At 35.7% G+C, this 22,876-nt stretch overlaps 1 protein-coding gene across 5 annotated transcripts in view; it reads left to right on the top strand.

The window, feature by feature from the left end:
• LRRK2 (leucine rich repeat kinase 2) overlaps window positions 1-22,876 on the top strand; it is a 262,718-nt gene that overhangs the window by 105,384 nt on the left and 134,458 nt on the right. For all 5 annotated transcript variants that reach the window (XM_074194833.1, XM_074194832.1, XM_074194831.1 and 2 more), the window contains one exon: window positions 176-324. In XM_074194833.1, coding sequence (XP_074050934.1) covers window positions 176-324 — 149 coding nt within the window. The remainder of the gene's footprint in view (window positions 1-175; window positions 325-22,876) is intronic.

Here is a 22,876-nt window from a genome sequence, read left to right as displayed (position 1 = left end):
GTGCTCTGATTAAAGAAATGAACTGATTCCATAAATTGCCTGATTTATAGGCAGAAATTATTCTAGTAAATGCATATCTTTACTGATCTTTGCAACATTTATACTTTTAATCTTTTGCTATTGCTAAACTAATAAGTTAAGTAATTTGATTCTTATTTTCCCCTTCTTTAATTAGAAACAAAATATCAGAAATATATTCACCTTTGTGCCTGAAGGAATTGAAGATTTTAAACCTTAGTAAAAACCACATACTATCCATAACTGAAGATTTTTTTGAGGCATGTGGTAAATTGGAAGTGTTTACTGCTAGAATGAATTCACTTGGTAAGTGTTTTTGATTTGGTTGTTGTCTGACAATACTAAGAGATTAAGTTACTTTTTTAGAGTCATATAATATGTGTCTTAAGTGGGCCTTGAAGTCAGTTCTTCTGATTTTTGAGGCAGCTCTCTATCTATGATATCATACTGCCTCTTAGATGTGTGTGTGTTTGTGTGTGTGTGTATGTGTGCGCACGCATGTACACATGCACTTATACTATGCTCAATGAAAATGTTTGTAACTGTTAGATCTCTGCAGATATCAAGGGCATTTTTTTTACTATTTTTTTAAATTTTTATTAAAGATATTATTTGAGTTTTACAATTTTCCCCCAATCTTGCTTCCCTCCCCCCAACCCTCACCCCACAGATAGCACTCCGTCAGTCTTTACTTTGTTTCCATGTTGTACCTTGATCCAAATTGGGTGTGATAAGAGAGAAATCATATCCTTAGAGAAGAGAAGAGAAGTCTCAGAGGTAACAAGATCAGACAATAAGATATCTGGATTTTTTCCTAAATTAAAGGGAATAGTCCTTGCACTTTATTCAAATTCCATAGCTCCTAATCTGGATACAGCTGGCACTCTCCTTTGCAGACAGCCCAATATTGTTCCCGATTGTTGCACTGATGGAATGAGCATGTCCTTCAAGGTTGAGCATCACTCCCATGTTACTGTTAGGGTGTACAGTGTTTATCTGGTTCTGCTCATCTCACTCAGCATCAGTTCATGCAAATTCCTCCAGGCTTCCCTGAAATCCCGTCCCTTCTGGTTTCTAATAGAACAATAGTGTTCCATGACATACATATACCACAGTTTGCAAAGCCATTCCCCAAGTGAAGGACATTTACTTGATTTCCAATTCTTTGCCACCACAAACAGGGCTGCTATAAATATTTTTGTACAAGTAATGTTTTTACCCTTTTTCATCATCTCTTCAGGGTATAGACCCAGTAGTGGTATTGCTGGGTCAAAGGGTATGCACATTGTTGTTGCCCTTTGGGCATAGTTCCAAATAGCTCTCCAGAAGGGTTGGATGAGTTCACAGCTCCACCAACAGTGTAATAGTGTCCCAGATTTCCCACAACCCTTCCAACAATGATCATTATCCTTCTTGGTCATATTGGTCAATCTGGGAGGTCTGAGGTGGTACCTCAGAGAAGCTTTAATTTGCAATTTTCTAATAATTAATGATTTAGAGCATTTTTTCACAAGGCTATGGATTGCTTTGATCTCCTCATCTGTAAATTGCCTTTACATATCCTTTGACCATTTGTCAATTTGGGGAATGGCTTTTTCTTTTAAAAATATGACTCAGTTCTCTGTATACTTTAGAAATGAGTCCTTTGTCAGAATCATTACTTGTAAAGATTGTTTCCCAATTTGCTACATTTCTTTTGATCTTGGTTATATTGGTTTTATCTGTGCAAAAGCTTTTTAATTTAATGTAATCGAAATCATCTAATTGGTTTTTAGTGATGTTCTCCAACTCTTCCTTAGTCATAAACTTCTCCCCTTTCCATAGATCTGACAGGTAGACTAGTCCTTGATCTTCTAATTTGCTTAAAGTATTGCTTTTTATGTCTATGTCCTGTAACCATTTGGATCTTATCTTGGTAAAGGGTGTTAGGTTTTGGTCTAATATAAGTTTCTTCCATACTAACTTCCAATTATCCCAGCAATTTTTATCAAAGAGGGAGTTTTTATCCCAATGGCTGGACTCTTTGGGTTTATAAAACAGCAGATTACTATAATCATCTCCTGCTTTTGCACCTAGTCTATTCCACTGGTCCACCACTCTGTTTCTTAGCCAATACCAGTTTTGATGACTGATGCTTTATAATATAATTTTAGATCGGGTAGGGCTAAGCCACCTTCTTTTGTACTTTTTTTCATTAAGCTCCTGGCAATTCTTGACTTTTTATTTCTCCATATGAATTTACTTACAATTTTTTCTAACTCGTTAAAGTAATTTTTTGGAATTTTGATTGGTAGGGCACTAAACAGATAGTTTAGTTTTGTTAGAATTGTCATTTTTATTATATTAGTTCTCCCTATCCATGAACAGTTGATATTTGCCCAGTTATTTAAATCTGACTTAATTTGTGTGAGAAGTGTTTCATAATTGTTTTCAAAAAGATTCTGAGTCTGTCTTGGCAAATAGACTCCCAAATATTTTATATTGTCTGAGGTTACTTTGAATGGAATTTCTCTTTCTAGCTCTTCCTGCTGTTTCTTGCTAGACATATATAGAAAAGTTGAGGATTTATGAGGGTTTATTTTATAACCTGCAACTTTGCTAAAATTGCTAATTGTTTCCAGTAGTTTGTTAGATGATTTCTTGGGATTCTCTAGGTAGACCATCATGTTATCTGCAAAGAGTGAGAGTTTTGTCTCTTCCTTCCCAATTCTAATACCTTCAATTTCTTTTTCTTCTCTAATTGCTGATGCTAACATTTCTAATACAATATTGAATAGTAGTGGTGATAATGGGAACCCTTCTTTAATTGCTGATTTTATTGGGAATGCCTCTAGCCTCATCCCATTGAGTATAATGCTTGTTGATGGTTTCAGATAGATACTACTAATTATTTTAAGGAACACTCCATTTATTCCTACACTCCCTAGTGTTTTTAATAGGAATGGATGCTGTATTTTGTCAAAAGCTTTTTCAGCAACTATTGATATGATCATATGGTTTCTGGTAGGTTTGTTATTGATATAATTGAGTATACTAACAGTTTTCCTAATATTGAACCAACCCTGCATTCCTGGAATAAATCCTACTTGATCGTAATGTATTATCCTAGTGATGACTTGTTGTAATCATTTTGCTAAGATGTTATTTAGGATTTTTGCATCTATATTCATCAGGGAGATAGGTCTATAATTTTCTTTCTCTGTTTTAACTCTTCCTGGTTTAGGTAGCAGTACCATATTGATTTCATAGAAAGAGTTAGGCAGAGTTCCATCTTTCCCTATTTTTCCGAAGAGTTTATATAGGATTGGAACCAATTGTTGCTTAAATGTTTGGTAGAATTCACTTGTGAATCCATCAGGCCCTGGAGATTTTTTTTTAGGGAGTTCAATAATGGCTTGTTGAATTTCTTTCTCTGAGATAGAGTTGTTCAGGTATTTAATCTCTTCTTCATTCAACCTGGGCAACTTATAGTTTTGTAAATATTCATCCATTTCACTTAGATTATCAAATTTATTGGCATAAAGTTGGGCAAAAAAATTTCAAATTACTTTTTTAATTTCCTCCTCATTGGTGGTGAGTTCACCTTTTTCATTTATAATGCTAGCAATTTGGTTTTCTTCTTTCTCTTTTTTAATCAAATTGACCAGAGGTTTATCAATTTTATTGGTTTTTTCATAATGCCAACTTTTGGTTTTATTTATTAATTCAATAGTTTTTTTGCTTTCAATTTTATTAATTTCTCCTTTGATTTTTAAAATTTCTAATTTGATATTTGATTGGGGATTTTTGATTTGTTCTTTCTCTAATTTTTTTACTTGCATGTTTAATTCATTGATTTCCTCTTTCTCCAATTTATTCATATAAGCATTTAGAGCTATAACATATCCCCTGAGAGTTGCTTTGAATGAATCCCATAGGTTTTGGTATGTTGTTTCATTATTATCATTATCTAGGATGAAATGGTTAATTCTTTCTATAATTTGTTTTTTGGTCCACTCATTTTTTAAGATGAGGTTATTCAGTTTCCAATTTGCTCTGGGTCTATATCTCCTTGTCCCAGTATTGCATATGACTTTTATTGCATTGTGATCTGAGAAAGATGTATTCACTATTTCTGCCTTTCTGCAGTTGATCATTAGGTTTTTATGTCCTAGTACATGGTAAATTTTTGTATAAGTTCGATGTACTGCAGAGAAAAAGGTATATTCCTTTCTATCCCCATTCAGTTTCCTCCATAAGTTTACCATATCTAATTTTTCTAACAATTTATTTACCTCCCTAATTTCTTTCTTGTTTGTTTTATGATTTGATTTATTTAGATCTGATAGCGGGAGGTTGAGGTCTCCTACTAGTAGAGTTTTGCTGTCTATGTCTTCCTGTATCAAGGGCATTTTCTTGTTACATCAAACCTTATAATATTAGGAAATTTTGAATTTATAGTCTTCTTCGCCAAGTAGATGAAGAATTTCCAGATTGTAGTATATTTTTGGATGATTGCATATATGACCAGAAAAAAAAGACGAAGTGGTGGTAATTGCATGAGTAATATGACATGGAAGGTTCAAGTGTGGTTCTGATTTCATTAAATATTTAAAGATCTGGAGTCATAGACATTGATAACTGGATAAATTCTTGTTTTATTTTTATTTAAGGCAATGGATGACTTGCCCAAGGTCACACAGCTAGGCAGTTATTAAGTGTCTGAGGCCAGATATGAACTCAGATCCTCCTGACTCCAAGGTGTTCTATCCACTGCACCACCTAGCTAGCCCAATAGATATACCCTTTATGAAAGTTTTATAGAGCCGAAGGAACAAGAATTGCATAGGATGAGAAAATTTGAATATATTGTGATCTGTACTCATATCAGTCAAATCAGAGATACAATGATCAGCAAGATATCAAGTTGGCAGCAGATAGTCATTTTACAGATGTTAGTATATTATATCAGCATCTCAAAGAAATTTGCTGTGGTCTTTTATACTATGAAAGGAATTAAATATTAAAGTGATCTAGTATGGAACTGAATCATTGAATTTTTTAATGAATATTCTTCAAATATCATTTGAATATTCTTAATAAATTTTTGCCAAACAATTGTACATTATTTTTCTGTTCATTGAATAACTAACTATTTAATGGTTTGAACACCTGCTTTCTGTGGAGCACTATATTAGTTAATATTCTGGGTCTTATTACAGTCATAATCATCATCCCCATCATTTCATATTTTCTTACTTTGTTTAATAATTATATATTATATCATATTATCATTTAAAATATATTTGTAAAGATTTCAGTTTAAACTCTTAAGAATTGAATAGGATCTTTTCCCTATTGTTTTTATAACATGATGTAAAGGAAAACCCACTGTACTGGGAGTCCAGAGACCTTGATCCTAATTTTCACTTATAATAGCTAGGCATAACTTAGCATAAATAACTGAAACGAGAATCATTGAAGTATAGAGATGTAGTATTTAATTCAATACTTATCCAAGACATAAGGTAATCAGTTAATAAACATTTAATAATCACTTGTTGTTTGCCAGACACTGTGCTAAGCACGGGTAGATGCAGAAAAAGGCAAAGCAGAGTCCCTACCCTCAATCTAATAGGGGAGACAACATAAAAACAAGTTATATACAAAATTTATTGAAGATAATCAAGAAGGAAAGCACTAGAATGAAGGGATTTTGGTAAAGCCTTCCTATAGAATGTGCAATTTTAGTTGGGTCTTTAGTGCCAGGGGAGCCAGGAGGCAGAGATGAAGAGTGGGAGTGGGAGGCTGAGAAAGGGGGAAGGGGAGGATATGGAAGACTTTGAAATGCAAACAATTCCAAATATTTGATCCTGAGGATCCAGAGACTCCAGAGCCTATTGGGTGGAGGGGTTGACAAAGTCAGAATTGTGTTTTAGAAAGATCACTTTGACAACTGAGAAAAGATGGACTGGACTTGGGGAAAGACTTGAGACTAGGAAATTAATTAACTGGCAGGCTATAGTAATAATAGCTCAGGTTTGAAATTAAGACTGGCATTACCATGTTGGTCAAAGGAGCAATGGAGAGAAGGTGAGTATATGAGAGTTATTACAAAAGTAAAATCAGTAGACCACAGATTGGTTAAAGGGGTTGAAAGAAAGAACACGGAATCAAGAATCTACATTATAAGCCTGGGGAACTGCAAAGATAAGGTACTATCAATAGTAATAGGGACAATTGCAAGAGGAGAGAGAGTTCTAAGGGAAAAGTAAAATTTTGGATATGTTGAGGAGCAAGAGACTTAAGGGGCATCCAGTTTGAAATGTCCATTAGTCTATTGTAGATACAAAATTGGATGTGTCCAGAGAAGTTAGAGCTAGATAAATTGAGAGTCATCAGCATAGATACAATAGATCATTGAAAAACATGGGAACTGATTAAATTTCCAACTCAGACTTAAGGAGTGCTTTGTTTTATGCTTTTGCAATGCACTTAGCTATTCTATACATCATTGACTACTAACTCTGTAAAATATCATATTGTAGACTCTACACTTTGTTTAAGAACCTTATCACTTAGTAATATACTCTGAAATCATTAGCTTTTTAATATTTGTTTATTGAATGAATGAATGGATAAATCAATGTCAAGAAACTTAACTTTTCATGCAAGAATTTTCTTTATTTGCACTTAGTTATTAAGAAACATCCATAAAATTTCATCTGAGGAAAACAAGAAGGAACTCTCAAAGTTTCCTCCAAACAACTTAAAAATAGTACCTCAAATGAAATTCTGGAATGGCAGAACCCACAAAAGATAAGGATGAAGCAATTTTCCAGGTCACAGTTCCAGGGCAGAGTGTTTGTGATCACTCATAGACCAGAACATAGGCCAAGAGAGTAGTGGCTACACTTCTCCCATATGACTAGAAGAACCTAAAACCTACACCCATTTCCTCCTCCCATTGGAGGCTAGCTCTGAAAACAGCATGAATGGCTTAAAGCTTGGAACAGTACCCCATTTACCTTGGAAGCAGAGTTCAACTTTAACATAAAGTTGTAAGTCAAGAAAAAGGCTGGAAAAATGAGCAAATAGCAAAGAACTTAACCATAGAAACTTACTGTGGTGAATCATTCAAAGAGAGTGGACTTGTTAAACAAGGCACAAAAAAAATTGAAGAAAATAACACCTTAAAAATATAATTGATGGGGCAGCTAGGTGGTGCAGTGGATAGAGCACTGGCCCTGCAGTCAGTAGTACCTGAATTCAAATCCAGCCTCAGACACTTAATAATTAATTACCTAGCTGTGTGACCTTGGGCAAGCCACTTAACCCCATTGCCTTGCAAAAAAAAAAAAAAAACCTAAAAAAATATAATTGACTAAATGGAAAAGTTAACAAAAGCTCACTGAAGAAAGTAATTATTTAAAAATTTAAATTGGGGCAAGAAGAAGCTAATGATTCCATGAGAATCATAAAACAATAAAGTAAAATCAAGAAAAGGATAAAAAAAGAAAATGTGAACTATCTCATTGGGGGAAAAAATGACCTGGAAAATAGCTAATGTAATATAATTTAAGAATTATTGGCCCAATACTTAACTGATAAGTGCTGCTTCTCTGAGGCAGTATCCAAATACCCTAGTGTCCTTTTCACATCTTAGGGACCAGGACTACAGGACTATCCCTCTCCTGTCTGCCTATTGAGGACAATTCTGGGAAGAATCTTACCAGCAAAAACTAAAAGAGATATACCCCTGTGATTGTCAAAGAACAATCTAATCCTTTTACCCTTATGGAGATGGAGAATGGAGGCATCCTTGAATTCTTGGGGTATAATCTTTTCATGCCATATAACCTGGGAAATTTCAGTCAGTTTTTTGGATGAGTAATGGTCCCCCCATTTTGTGGATCGCAGCTAGAATAGAATAAGCACCATGTGCTTTGCCATTTGAAAGGAGCCTAATGTTACAAAACTTCTTCTACAGTTGGAACTTCAACTAGAGACTGATTGGTTTCAACTTGAGGTAAACAGTCAATGGCTTCTGCACTGATTGATGATGGTTTGTTAAGAACACTATGGCTTTATAGAAATGGAGCATTGCTTAGTCTTTTTAAATGTATGTAGGGGTGATTAAGCAGGCAGGTAGGAGATTTTAGAATTCAAAGAAAGCAGAATAAAATGAGTTAGGTTTTCTTTGGAACAGTATGTTCTCAATATTTTTGTTTTAACATCTAAAAAGGGGTCAGTTTCTCATTTTAATTTTTAGATGAAATATTTGGGGGAATAATAAGTCACTCATTTGCCTATGAACTTTTAGAAAAGTTGCAGTTTTGTTAAAACACTATACCTCTGCCTAATCTAATTTTTGCATTTACTATGTTTTAGTGTATTTATAAATAGTGAACATTTAAATTAAAATTAAACATTTTCAAAAAATTGAATTATTGGATTACCTGAAAGCCATGATCAAAGACAGAACCTAGACATAGCTCAAGATACCATCAAAGAAAACTGCCCCAATGTCCCAGAATAAGACAAAAATAGACATTGAAAAAATCCACCTATCACTTGCTGAAAGAGATTTCAAAATGAAAACTCTTAGTGGTATTATAATATCAGAGCTCCCAGGCCAAGAAGAAAACATCACAAGCAACCATAAACAGATAAATCATATATAGTAGAGCCATAGTCAGGATCACACATGATTCAGCAGTTCCGAATAAAGGATTTGAGAACTTGAAATATGATATCCTGGAGGGCAAAAGTGATAGAATTATAACCAAGATAATATATGTAACAAAATTTGAGTTTAATTCTTCAATGGAGTTTGAGGGTGGAGGGGGAGTGGACATTCAATGAAATAAAGGATTTTCAAGCATTCCTAATGAAAAGACCAGAGCTGAATAGAATATTTTACTTTTAAATATGACTCAAGAAATGCAAAAAAAAGGAAATATAAAAGAGAAATCATAAGGAATTTTAAATTTCATCTATTATTCCTCTATTCCTTCCTTTATTACATCTAGTAGCTCCAAAGAACTTTTTATCATTATTAGGAAAGTTAAAAGGAATAGACATAGACTTTATGGACCTTTTACAACCTCCAGCAGTGCCATTTCCCGAAACCCAATCCTGTAGCACAGGATCAGACACAAAGAGCTCTATAATCTCAGGGAAATATCAGTGCCACACTAGGTAAACAGCCAGGGACTGCAGTCCCTAGCACGAGAAGCCTGAAACAGTGTCCCATTCACCCCTGAAACAGTGATCAAACTTAAAAGAAAGGAAAAAAAACAAAAAAATAAGCAAAAAACAATAACAAAAAGAATCAGATCCTAGAAAGTTATCATGGTGACAGGGAAGATCACGTCACAAACTCGGAACAACAATGACAAAAAAAACCTATGGACAAAACCCAAAAGAAAAAAAAAAGAAGTGGTCTCAAGCCTAGTCAAAAAGTCATAAAAGAGGGATGACTAGGTGGTGCAGTGGATAGAGCACCGAACCTGTGGTCAGGAGTACCTGAGTTCAAATCCTGCCTCAGACACTTAGTAATTACCTAGCTGTGTGGTCTTGGGCAAGCCACTTAAACCCATTGCCTTGCCAAAAAAAACCCTAAAAATAAAAGTCATGGAAGAGCTCAAAAAGAAGTTATATGAGAAAAATTGGAAAAGGAAATGAAAGTGATACAAGGGAATTTTGAAAAATTGACTTAGTTTGGAAAAAGAAAACAACTCGCTAAAAACAAAATTGGTGAAATAAAAAAAAAATCAAAAGCTAATTGAGGAAAACAACTTCTTAAAATTTAGAATTGGGGGGCAGAGCCAAGATGGCCACATGAAGGGATAGAGTCTTAGGTGCTCTCTGATAAAAACTCATAACTAAGGACTCTAACTAAACTTTTGAGAGACAGAACCCACAAAGGGACCCAGTGAGGCAGTTCTCCTACTCAAGGTAACCTGGAAAAGAGCAGAAAGGCTCTGATCCCCGGGGTCAGAGGGGCGGCCCGCCAGAGGGGTGGCCAGCCAGAGCCAAAGAACTTCAGCATCCCGGAGGCAGCCCCAGGGCGCTGGGTGCCCCAGCTCACAGCAGCGGGGCGTCTCCTGATCTGTGCCCCGGGGAGCACTGGGCACAAAGTGGGGGAGCAGGGGGGGACCTCTGCCAAAGTGAGCGTGGAGCCCAGCCCTCAGGGCACACAGCAAGCAGCTCAGTCTTTCAGCAGCCCAGACCCTGAAACAGAAGCAGGCAGAGCTGGTAAGCAGGAGCCCCCAGGGCATGAGCCCATTGAGCTGAGGGAGGGGAATGAAGAGAGAGAGAGACTGCCAAGCTCTGTCCTCTGCCCCTGGAACAGGACTCTGGGGCTCTGACCACATTCAGATCCTGATCCCAATCTAGGCCCCCCCATAGAACAACAGGGCCCCCCCATCTCGGCCCCGTGGCAAAGGGGGGCACTTATGGTCATTCACAAACCAGGAGGGAGGACAGAGCCTCACACACTGAGACCCTTGTGGGAGTGTCCCAAAAGCTCAGGAAGAACCCCCCAAAACAGGCTTAGGCTGGGAAAATGAACAAGCAAAGAAACAAGAGGAAGACCATCGAGAAATATTTTGCAAATGAGCCCAAGAAGGATCAAAATACTCAGTCTGAAGATGAGGAAACACAAGCTCCTGCATCTAAAGACTCCAAGACAAACAGAAATTGGGCTCAGGCTATGATAGAGCTCAAAAATGACTTTGAAAATAAAGTGAAGGAGTTGGAAGAAAAACTGGGAAAAGAAAGGAGAGAGATGCAGGAAAAACATGAAAATGAAGTCAGCAGCTTAGTCAAGGAAATCCAAAAAAATGCTGAAGAAAATAGCATGCTAAAAACCAGCTTAGGTCAAATGGATAAAACAGTTCAAAAAGTTATTGAGGAGAAGAATGCTTTAAAAAGCAAAATTGGCCAGATGGAAAAAGAGATAAGAAAACTCTCTGAGGAGAAAATATCCTTCAGACAAAGAATAGAATTCAGGGAGATTGATGAATTGACCAGAAATCAGGAATCAATACTTCAAAACCAAAAATATGAAAAATTAGAAGAAAATGTGAAATATCTCATTGCAAAAACAACTGATATGGAAAACAGACTTAGGAAAAATAATTTGAAAATTATTGGAATACCTGAAAGTCATGGTCAGGAAAAGAGCCTTGACATCATTTTCAAAGAATTACTACAGGAAAATTGCCCTGATATTCTTAGAAGCAGAGTGCAAATTAGAAATGGAGAGAATCCACCGATCCCCCTGAGAAAGAGATCCCAAAAAACCAACCCCTAGGAATATTATAGCCAAGTTCCAGAACTCCCAAGTCAAAGAGAAAATATTACAAGCAGCCAGAAGGACACAGTTCAAATATCGTGGAGCTGCAGTCAGGATCACACAGGACTTAGCAGCAGCTACATTGGAAGCTTGTAGGGCTTGGAATACAATATACCGGAAGGCAAGAGAGCTTAGAATGCAGCCAAGAATAAACGACCCAGCAAGGCTGAATGTCCTCTTCCAGGGAAAAAGATGGACTTTCAATGAACCAGGGGAATTTCAAAGGTTCCTTTTGGAATGGCCAGAGCTGAACAAAAGGTTTGATCTTCAGATACAGGATTCAGGTGAAGCATGAAGATTGGAGGAGAGGGGGGGAAATATGAGGGACTTAATGAGGATGAACTGCATGTATAGAAAATTGATACTGATAATATTCATATGAACTATCTCAATTAATAGAGCAGTAGAGGGAGCTTTTATAGTTGAAGCACAAGAGAAAGCTGAATTCGAAGATAAAATATGGTGCAAAAATGGAGTCAATAGGAAAAAAAAGGGAAATGGAATGGGAGAAAGAAAAAGGAGAGGGGGAATAGTCCCAGATATTTCACATAATAAGATTTTTTTTATTACAATGAGCTATTGCAATGATATGGAAGGGGGGAGGCAAGGGGGAATGAAGGAACCTTTGCTCTCATCAGAGATGGCTAGGAGAGGAAACAGCAAATATACTCAATGAGGTATAGGCATCTGGAGTAAGAAGGAGGGGGGAGCAGGGGGAAGGGGAGGGGATGTGAATAAAGGAGGAGAGGATGGATCATGGGAGGACAGTGGTCAGATATAACACATTTTCTTTTTTACTTCTTGCAAGGGGCTGGGATTGGAAGGCCTGCCCAGGACCATAGGGCCAGGTGGATTCTGGGCCTAAGGGGTGGTATGGGAGCTCAGGGCTTCTTGACCCCAGGATCAGGGATCTGTCTGCTGCGCCACTCAGAGACCCTACAGCAGAGTCACAGTGAAAGGAGAGAGAAAATATAGTACATGGTAGTGGAGAAATAAGAAAGGAGGGAGTTGCTATCAGCAATGGCAATGTTGGAAAAATATGGAAGTAACTTTTGTGATGGACTTATCATAAAGAATGTGATCCACCCACGACAGAGTTGATGGTGTTGGAACAAAGACTGAAGCACATTTTTTGTTATTATTATTTGGTGAAGGTGCAGGGCAAGTGGGGCTCTGTCTGCCACCAAGCCACCCCTACTATTATTACTATTTTATTTTATTTTGGGTCTTTTTTTTTCTTCTTTTTGCTTTTTGCAGGGCACTGGGGATCGGGTGGCTTGCATGTCACATGGCTGGGTGATTATTGGGTTTATGCGGCTGGATGTGGACTCGGGTGCTAGTGGCTCCAGGGCTGGTGCTTCATCCATTGCGCCACCTGGCCATACCTACAATTATTACTATTATTTTTTTAATTTTAATTTTTTTCTCTCCCCTTTACTTTTTTGCCCAAGCAAGTATATCTATATTCATGGGGGGGAGGGGTATTTTCTTTACTTGTAAACAAGTATATTTTATTAATGTAAAAAAACCATTTGTACAAAATGAGAATAAAAAAATAAATTAAAAGGAAAAGAAAAAATGTTAGAATTGGGCAAATGGAGGCTAATACTTCTATAAGACATCAAGGATCAATAATCAATCTGACAAATTTAAAAGAATGAAAAATGTAAAATTTTCATGGGGAAAACTGGCCTGGAAAATGGATTCAGGTGAGACAGTATCAGAATCATTAGACTACCTGAAAGCCATAATGAAATGGAATACCTGAACAGCATGTTTCAAGAAATTATCAAAGAAAATGTCTCCGATATCCTGGAACCATAAGGCAAAATAGACATTGAAATAATCCACTGATCTCCTCAGGAAAGACATCCCAAAATAAGAACTCCAAGGAACATTATAGTCAAATATCAGAACCATCAGATGAAGGAAAAAATACTGCAAGTGACCAGCAACAATTCAAATGTTGAGGATTTCACAGGACTTGCAGCTGCAACCTTAAAAGATCAAAGGTCATGGAACATGATATTCTGGAAGGCAAAGGAGTTACAACTACAGCCAAGAATCACTTACCCAGTGAAATTGAGCCTAATGCTTTGTGTGTATGTGTGTGGGGAATAGTCTTTCCATGAAATAGAATAGAAGGGCTTCAAGCTTTCATAAGATTACCAGAATTAAACCAAAAATTTGATCTCAAACATCAATACCTAAGAGAATCATAAACAAATAAAAAGGAATTTAATGGAGCTAAACTGTTTACTTCCCTACATGAGAAGATGATGTTTATAACTCTTAAAAAATGTACCATTGAAATTATAGCTACAAGGAATATACAAAGACAGAGAAGTGTGTGTGTGTGTGTGTGTGTGTGTGTGTGTGTGTGTGTGTGTGTATACATATATATATGAGGAGAGAGTGTACAGGTATAAATGAATTTGTAGGAATGAAATAGAAAAAAATAAGCAATAAGTAAGGATAGTACTCTGGGTATAGAAGGAAGGGAGAGAGGTACAATGGGTAAATTATTTGACATGAGAAGGTGCAAAAAAAATCTATTACAATAGAGAGAAGGATGGAAGAGTGAGTGTTCAGCATCGCTTGAACATTACTCTCATCAGTATTGTCTCAAAGAAGGAATAATTTACACAATCATTTGAATATAGAAATAAATTTTACCTGATAGGAAAGTAGGAGGGTAGAAGATAAAATAAAGGGGTGGGTAGTGATAAAACAGAGGGCTGAGTGTGAGAAACAGCAGACAGAAGGAAAACACTGTCACAGAGGGATAAGGTAGAAGAACAGAGAGGATAAGCAGGAGGAAAATGGAATGGAGGGAATTACAGTAATCATAACCATAAATGGGATGACTCTTTTATAAAACAGAAGCAGATAACAGAGTGAATTCAAAATCAAGAAACACACTTGAAGCAAAGATACAAAGGGAATAATGGGAAGGAGATGAAGCAGAATCTGTTATACTTCACTTGATGTAAAAAAAAAGAATAAACAACAGGTATAACCATGCTGATCTCAGATAAAGTAAAAACAAATAGAGACCTAAATAGAAGAGTTAAGGAACTTTTGGGCAAGATGGCTGAAAGAAGCCAGGAACTTTCTTAAGCTCTTCTGGGTTTCCCTCAGAAACAATATTAATCAAGTCTCTTTACAGATTTTGGAGTTACAGAACCCACAAAAGAACAGAGTAGAACATCTTCCATCAAGGTCTGTCACCTGGGAGCATGAGGGTACTCAGGGCACATTAAGTAGAAGAATATACCAGACTAAGGGTAAAAGGCTGGAGCAGAAGTTAAAAAAAAAGTAGGAGTGGCAATCCTTATAGGAGACAAAGAAATTCCAAAAAAATAAGCATCATTAAAAGGAATAAGGGGGACAACTGGGTGATTTGCAGGCCCCAGAGTCAGGAGGACCTGAGATCAAAAAATCTGGCCACAGACACTTAATAATTACCTAACCCCACTGCCTTGTAAAACAAAAACAGAAAAAGGAATAAGGAAGGAAACTGCATCCTCCTAAAAGTACCATAGACAATAATGTACTTTGAATACTAAGTATATATGTACCAAAAGGTATTGCATACAATTGAGTACCTAAATGAGTTACAGGAAGACATTGACAGCAAAATTAAACTGGGGGTTGGGGGACCTTAATCTCCCTCTCTCAGTATTAGATAAATGTAACCATAAAATAAGAAAGAAGTTATGGAGATGAATGGAATATTAGAAAAGTTATAGACATCTGGAGAAAATTGAATGAGGAAAAAAAGAATGTACCTTTTTTTCCTGTGGTACATGGCATTTTACACAACAATTGGCCATGTCTTAGGGCATTAAAAACTTCATAATCAAATGCAAAAAGGTAGAAATATTAAATGCATATTTTCCAGATCATGATGCTGTAAAAAATTCACATGCAATGAAGGGCCATAGAGAGATAGACTTAAAATTAATTGGAAACTAAATAACCTAATTTTAAATAATGAGCATGTCAAAACAACAACATAGAAATAATCATTTTAAGCAAGGTAATGATAATAAGGAGACAACATACCAAAACTTCTGGAATACAACCAAAGTAGTTATTAGGGGAAATTTTAAATCTCTAAATGCTTACATAAATAAAATAGAGAAAGAGGAGATCAATGAATTGGGTGTGCAACTAAAAAAGCTAGAGAAAGAACAAATTTAAAATCAGCAATTAAATACCAAATTAGAAATTCTGAAAATCAAAGGAGAAATTAATAAAATTGCAAGAAAAGTGTTGAACTAATACATTAAACTAAGAATTGGTGTTATTTAAAAAAGCAATAAAATTGATAAACTTTTGGTTAATTTGGTTTCCAAAAAAAAAAAAGGAAAGCAAATTACCAGTATCCAAAATAAAGAAGTGAATTTGCAACCAGTGAGGAAGAAATTAAAATAATAATTTGGAGCTTTTTGGCCTAACAGTATGGCAAAAAAATTTGACATTCTAAGTGAAATAGATGAATATTTGCAAAAATATAAATTGCCCAAGTTTAAAGAAGAGGAAATTAAATACATAAATAGCCCCATCTCAGAAAAGGAAATTGAACACGCTATCAATGAACTCCCTAAGAAAAGATCTCCATGGCCAGATGAATTCACCAGTGAATTCTGCCAAACATTCAAGAACAATTGGTTCCAATTCTTTATACACTATTTGAAAAAAAATAGGTGAAGAAGGTGTTCTGCCAGATTCCTTTTATGACACCAACATAATGCTGATACCTAAACCAGGAAGAATCAAAACAGAGAAAGAAAAATATAGACAAATTTCTCTAATCAATGTGAATGCAAAAATTTTAAATAAAAATATTAACAAAGTGATTATAGCAAGTTATCACTAGGATAATACACTATGATCAGGTATGATTTATACCAGAAATCCAGAAATACCAGGGTTGGTTCAATATTAGAAAAACTATCAGCATAATTGACCATATCTATAACAAATCTGATAGAAATTTTTTGATTATTTCAATAAATGCTGAAAAAACTTTGACAAAATACAACACCCATACCTATTAAAACACTAGAAAGCACAGGAATAAATGGAATATGGTATCTATCTAAAACCATCAAGAAGCACTATATGTAGTGAGAATAAGCTGGAAGCATTCCCACTAAGATCAGAGGTGAAACAAGGATGCCATTGTCATTACTATTATTCAGTATTTTATTAGAAATATTAGCTTCAACAATAAGAGAAGAAAAAGAAATTGAAGGAATTAGAATAAATAATGAAGAAACTAAACTCTTACTCTTTGCAGATGACATGATGGTATACTTAGATAAGCCCAGAAAATCATCTAAAACTAATTGAAACAATTAGCAACTTTAGCAAAGTTGCAGGATATAAAATAAATCCATATAAATTATCAGCATTCTAATATGTTAGTAACAAGACACAGCAGCAAGAGATGAGAAGTTCCACTCAAAGTAACTGTAGATTGCATAAAATATTTGGGAGTCTACCTGCCAAGGCAATCTCAGAAACTCTATCAAAACAGCTATAAACCACTTTTTACACAAATGAAATCCAATCTAAACAATTAGGTATATGTCAATAGCTCATAGGCAGGCCAAACTAATATAATAAAAATGGCAATTCTACCTAAATTAATTACTTATTCAGTGCCAGCCTATTAAATTTCCAAATATTACTTTGAGATAGAAAAAATAGTAACTAAATTCTTATGGAGAAACAAAGAGTTAAGAATATCAAAAGAATTGGTGAAAAATTGCAAAGGAAGATAGCCTAGGGTTACAAGATTAAAAAAAATTAAATTATAAACCATAAGTCACCAGAATTGTTTGATTCTGGCTAAGGAATGGAATGGTGGGTCAATGAAATAGATTAGGTGCAAAAGAAACAGTAGTAAATGACTGTAGTAATCTGCTATTTAATAAACCCAGAGATTGCCACTTCTGGGATAAGAACTCAATTTTGATTAAAAAGTGCTTGGAAAACTGGAAATTAGTATTACAAAAATTAGGGCTAGACAAATATCTTACATTCTATACCAAGATAAGGATGAAATGGGTACAGGATTTAGACATAAAAAGTGATATCATAAGCCAGTTAAGAGAATAAGAGGAGCAGTTTATGACCAAAGAAGAGATAGAGAACCTTATAAAATACAAAATAGATAATTTTGATGACATTAAGTTGACAAGTTTTTGCACAAATAAAACCAATGCAACCAAGATTAAAATGAAGGCAGTAAGTTGGGAAACGATTTTGTCAACTACTGTTTCTGATAAAGGACTCAGTTCTAAAATATTTAAGAGAACTGAGTCAAATTTATAAGAAAACAAGTCATTTCCCAGTTGATAAATGGTCAAAGGATATGAAAAAGACAATTCTCAGATGAAGAAATTAAAGCTTTCTATAGTCATATGAAAAATGCTTTAAACCATTATTGTTTGGAGAAATGCAAATTAAAACAACTCTGAGGTACTACCTCACACCCATCAGATTGACCAATATGATTAAAAAAGGAAAATGATCCATTTTGGAGGGGATGTTGGAAAATGGGACATTTATTGGTTCAGTTGTGAACTAATCCAGCCTTTCTGAAGAGCAGTTTGGAATTATTTCCAAAAGGCAATAAAACTGAGCATACTCTTTGATCCAGCAATACCACTACGAGGTCTGTATCCCAGAGATCACAAAGAAGGGTAAAAAATCTATATGTTAAAAAAATTTATATTTTTCATAGTGGTAAAGAATTGGAGATTGAAGGGATGCCCAACAATAGGGAAATGACTGAACAAATTATGGTATATGACTGTGATGGGCCGCTATTAAGAAATCATGAGGGACAATAATTTAGAATAGCCTGGAAAGACTTATATGAACTTATTCTGAGTGCAGTGAGCAGAACCAGAAGAACATTATGTATACTAATAGCAACACTGGATATGGCAACTATGATGAATTTATACATTTCAGCAGTAAAATAATCAGGCAATTCTAAAAGATTTGCGATGGAAAATAGCATTCATATCCAGAGAAGGAATTTTGAACTGTAAATGCAGACCAAAGATTACTATCTTCAATTTTCAAAAAGTTGTCTTGTGTATTTTTTTCTCTTTTTTGTTTGTTTCTCATTTTCATTTCATTCTTCTTTCACAAATGATTAATATGTAACTATGTTTAGCATGGTTATCCATGTATAATTTTCTGTCAGGAGAGGGAAGGGAGGGAAGAAGAAAAAATTGAAATTCAAAACCTTCCCCAAAAAATGATTGTTGAAAACTACCATTCTTTGTAGTCAGAAAAATATTTTTTAAAAGAATAAGGAAATAAATTATATTTTGCTAAAAAGTATCATAAGCAGTGAAGTATTGTCTATACTAAACATACATTCAACAAGCAGTATAACATCCATATAGGATGAATTTAAATGTAGAAGTTAAATAAAAATTAAAAGCTTTGTACAATGCAATGATGATTAGAAGGAAAGCAGAAAGAAGGCACACAATATTTACAACTATTGTTTATGACAAAATATTTAAGTAACTGATTCAAATTAATAAGAATACAATCCATTCCCAATGATGAAGAAATCAACTCTCCCAAGGCATATGAAAATCACTTTTGGGAGGGGGATATCATTCCTTTTTTTTGTATTTGGTTTTTATTTTCTTTACAAGGCAATGTGGTTAAGTGTCTTGCCCAAGGTTATATAACTAGGCTATTATTAAGTGTCTGAGGTCAAATTTGAACTCAGGTCCTCCTGACCCCAGGGCTCATGTTCTGTCTACTGCACCTACTAGCTGCCCCTATCATTCTTTATCATAGGTCCATCAGAAAGTTGCTACAATATTTTTCCCACAGCTGCTATTGCTAGTTGTATTTCCCTCCATTCTGTTCCCCCCTACCCCCATTTATTCTTTTCTCTCTCTTTTCACTCTGTGCCTCTTCAAAAGTGTATACTCTATCTGACTACTCTCTCCCATGGTCGTCTCTCTTTTCTGTCACCTACACTTCCCCCTCCCATCACCCTGATCATTTCCTCCTATCCCTTTTTTTCTCCTCTTTTCTTCTAGGATAAAATGAATTTCTAAACTCAATTGAGTGTATATGTCTTTCTCTCTCTGAACCACTTCCAATAACAATAGTGCTCATTAGGTCCCCTTCACCTTCCCCCTCTTCCCCTCAACTGCAAAAGCTTTTTCTTGCCTCTTTTATGTGAAATAATTTGCCACATTCTACCTTTCCTTTCCCTTTCTCTGAGTACATTCCTTTCTCCCTTATTAACTCCATCTTTTTAATATATTATATCTTCAAATTCAACTCCTTCCTGTGCCTTTTCTATATATATGCTCCTAACTGCCCTAATAAATGAGAAGGTTCATATGAGTTATCAATATCATCATCCCATGTAGGAATACAAACAGTTCAACAACATTAATTCCTTCCTCATTTGCCTTTCTTGTCCACTCTTTTTATACTTCATTTGAGCCCTGAAATTGAAAATCAAACTTTCTGTTCAACTCTGGTCATTTCATCAGGAAAGTCTGAAAGGCCCCTATTTCTTTGAATGTCTATCTTTTCCCCTAAAAAAAGTGTGTTCAGTTTTGCTGGGTAGTTGATTCTCGGTTGTAATCCAAGTTCTTTTGCCTTCTGGAATATCCTAAATTCTATGAGCCCTTTCTAGTTTAGCCTCTGCTTCTAGGTTCTCAGGGCAATTTTGCTAGGTTATTTATTAAAAAATGAAGACTAGGCTTTTTTCCTGGTAATGATTTTCAGGTCACCGAATAATTTTTAAAGTGATTCTCCTGGATCTGTTTTCCAGGTCAGTCATTTTTCCAGTGAGTTATTTCACATTTTCTTCTAGTTTTTCATTCTTTTGGTTTTGTTTTATTGCTTCTTGATTTCATACATCAGCTTCCTTTAGCTACAGTCTACATTTGAAGGAATTATTTTCTTCAGAGAGCTTTTATATCTCCTTTTCCATCTCTTCAAGGTATTCTTCTCCTCATTGGTTTTTTGGATTGCTTTTTCCATTTGCTCCAAGCTGTTTGGTTTTTTTTTTGCAGGGCAATGAGGTTAAGTGACTTGCCCAAGGCAACACAGCTAGGTAATTATTAAGTGTCTGAGGATGGATTTAAACTCAGGTACTCCTGACTCCAGGGCTGGTGCTCTATCCACTGCATCACCTAGCCACCGCAAGCTGGTTTTTGAGATGTTATTTTCTTCAGGAATTTTTTGTAATTCCTTAATCAAGCTGCTGACTTGGTTTTACCTTCATTGTTCTAATTTCTCTTCCCAGTTCTTTCTTTCCCTCCCTTAATTGATTTTCATAATCTTTTTTTAAGCTCTTCCATAGCCTAAAACCTATTCATATTTTCTTGGTGTTTTTGGATATAGAAATTTTGACTTTGATAGCTTCCAAGTGTATATTTTGATCCTCTATGGGACAAAAGTAATTGTGTATGTTCAGATTTGTTTTCTTCTATTGTTTGCTTATTTCCCCAGCCTATGCCTTGATTTTAACTCTATTAAGGTGGGGCTCTGATTCCAGAGTGGGGGGGGGGGGCGCTGTCCCAGCTTTTAAAGGTTTTTGGAACTATTTTCCGGGTTCCCCAGGGACCTTGATTCCTCCAAGGTTTTATGACTGACTACTCTCCTAGTCTGTGCTCTGGTCTTTGGATGACCACAAGCACCCCCACTGCCCTGGAACTATGAGAAAGGGTCGCTGCTCCACTATAGCAGTAAAGCTCCTTTTCCTGAGACTGAGACCCCAGAATGCAATCTGTATCTTAGTATGGGTGAAGCAGCAGAATCCTTCCTCATGGATTGCAAGGAGACTTCTGCAATCTCCCCTGACCCCCCCCCCTTCCCTTACATGGACTGAACTCTTTGGAATCAGTTGCTGGGATGTGACATCCATGGGATGTGACTCCCCAGGCCAGGTCTGCCCTGAGGCCTGTGCTGCATTCACTTTAGTGCAGCAGAGATTTCCCATTGACTTTCCACATTGTCCTTGGAAATTCCTGGACAAAGGGGTTTAGAAACTGCCACAATTGCCTCAGACCTAGGAACAAAGGGACCCTACGGACTGTTTCTGGATGGCTGGAGCTGTTTTTCTAACCCTGGTGTAATAGACCTTTCCAGGTTTTCTTGGGCTGGAAAATTGTTTCACTCAGCCTTTTTGTGGGTTCTGCCACTCTAGAATTTGGTTAGAGTCATTATTTAAAGGTATTTGGAGTGGTCTGGGAGAGAGCTTGTTGTACTTCCTATCTTTACTTTGCCATCTTGGCTCTGCCCCCTAAATCACTCTTGAGAAATGTAAATTAAAATAACTTTGAGATACTTTCTCACACCTGTCAGATTGGTTAATGTGACTAAAAAGGAAAATGATAAATGTTGAAGAATATGTGGAAAAATAGGAGCCTATCCAATCATTCTGGACAGCAATTTGTAACTGTGCCATTTGGCTTAGCAATATCACCCCTAGATCTGTATCACCAAAGAGATAAAACAAAGAGGAAAAGGATATGTATGTCCAAAAATATTTATAGCATCTTTTTTCTTGTGGCAAAGAAATGGAAGTTGAGAGAATGTCCATCATTTGGGGAATGGCAGAACAAGATGTGTATATGAATGTAATGCTGTACTAATATACAACAAGAAATGATGAACAAGTAAGGTTTTAAAAAAACCTGGAAGGACCTGTATGAATGGATACAAGGTGAAATGAACAGAACCAAGAAAACATTGTACATAGTAACAGCAATATTGTGTGATCAACTATGAATGATCTCAGCAACATTATGATAAGACAATTCTAAAGAATTTGCATTGAAAAATACTAAAAAGAACTGATGTGGGCAGCTAGTTGGCACAGTGGGTAAAGCACCAGCCCTGGAGTCAGGAGTACCTGGGTTCAAATTCTGTCTCAGATACTTAATAATTACCTAGCTGTGTGGCCTTAGGCAAGCCACTTAACCCCATTTGCCTTGCAAAAAGCCTTAAAAAAAAAGACTGATGGACTCTGAATGCAGATTAAAACATACTTTTTTCACTTTATTTTCTTTTGTTCTATTTCTTCTTTCACAATTGTGCCTAATATCTTGTTTTAATGATTGCAAATATATAACCTATATCAAATTGCTTACCACTTTTGGAAGAAGGTAGGAACAAGAGGGAGAAAAGTCAGAACTCAAAATATTGAAAAAATAAATGCTAAAAATTGTCTTTACCATATAATTGTGAAAATATAATATTTCTAAATTCTTTTTAAAAAGTAGTATCCAGAGCAAGGGAGATGAAATTTCTTTACATTGTTCTAGTCAGCTATATCTGAAATATCCTATTCTGAATACTACATTTTCTTTTTAATAATATTTTTCTCAATTATACATAAAAAATCTAATTTTTAAAAAGTTTGAATTCCAAATTCCCTCCCTCCTTCCTTCCCTGCCCCACCTCTCTGAATTATCAAGAAATTTGATTTGTTTTATATGT

This window comes from Macrotis lagotis, chromosome 7 (genome assembly GCF_037893015.1).
Source record: "Macrotis lagotis isolate mMagLag1 chromosome 7, bilby.v1.9.chrom.fasta, whole genome shotgun sequence".
Classification (NCBI taxonomy): domain Eukaryota; kingdom Metazoa; phylum Chordata; class Mammalia; order Peramelemorphia; family Peramelidae; genus Macrotis; species Macrotis lagotis.
The sequence above is the reverse complement of the archived record's forward strand: the minus strand, read 5'-3'. Positions and strand labels throughout refer to the sequence as shown.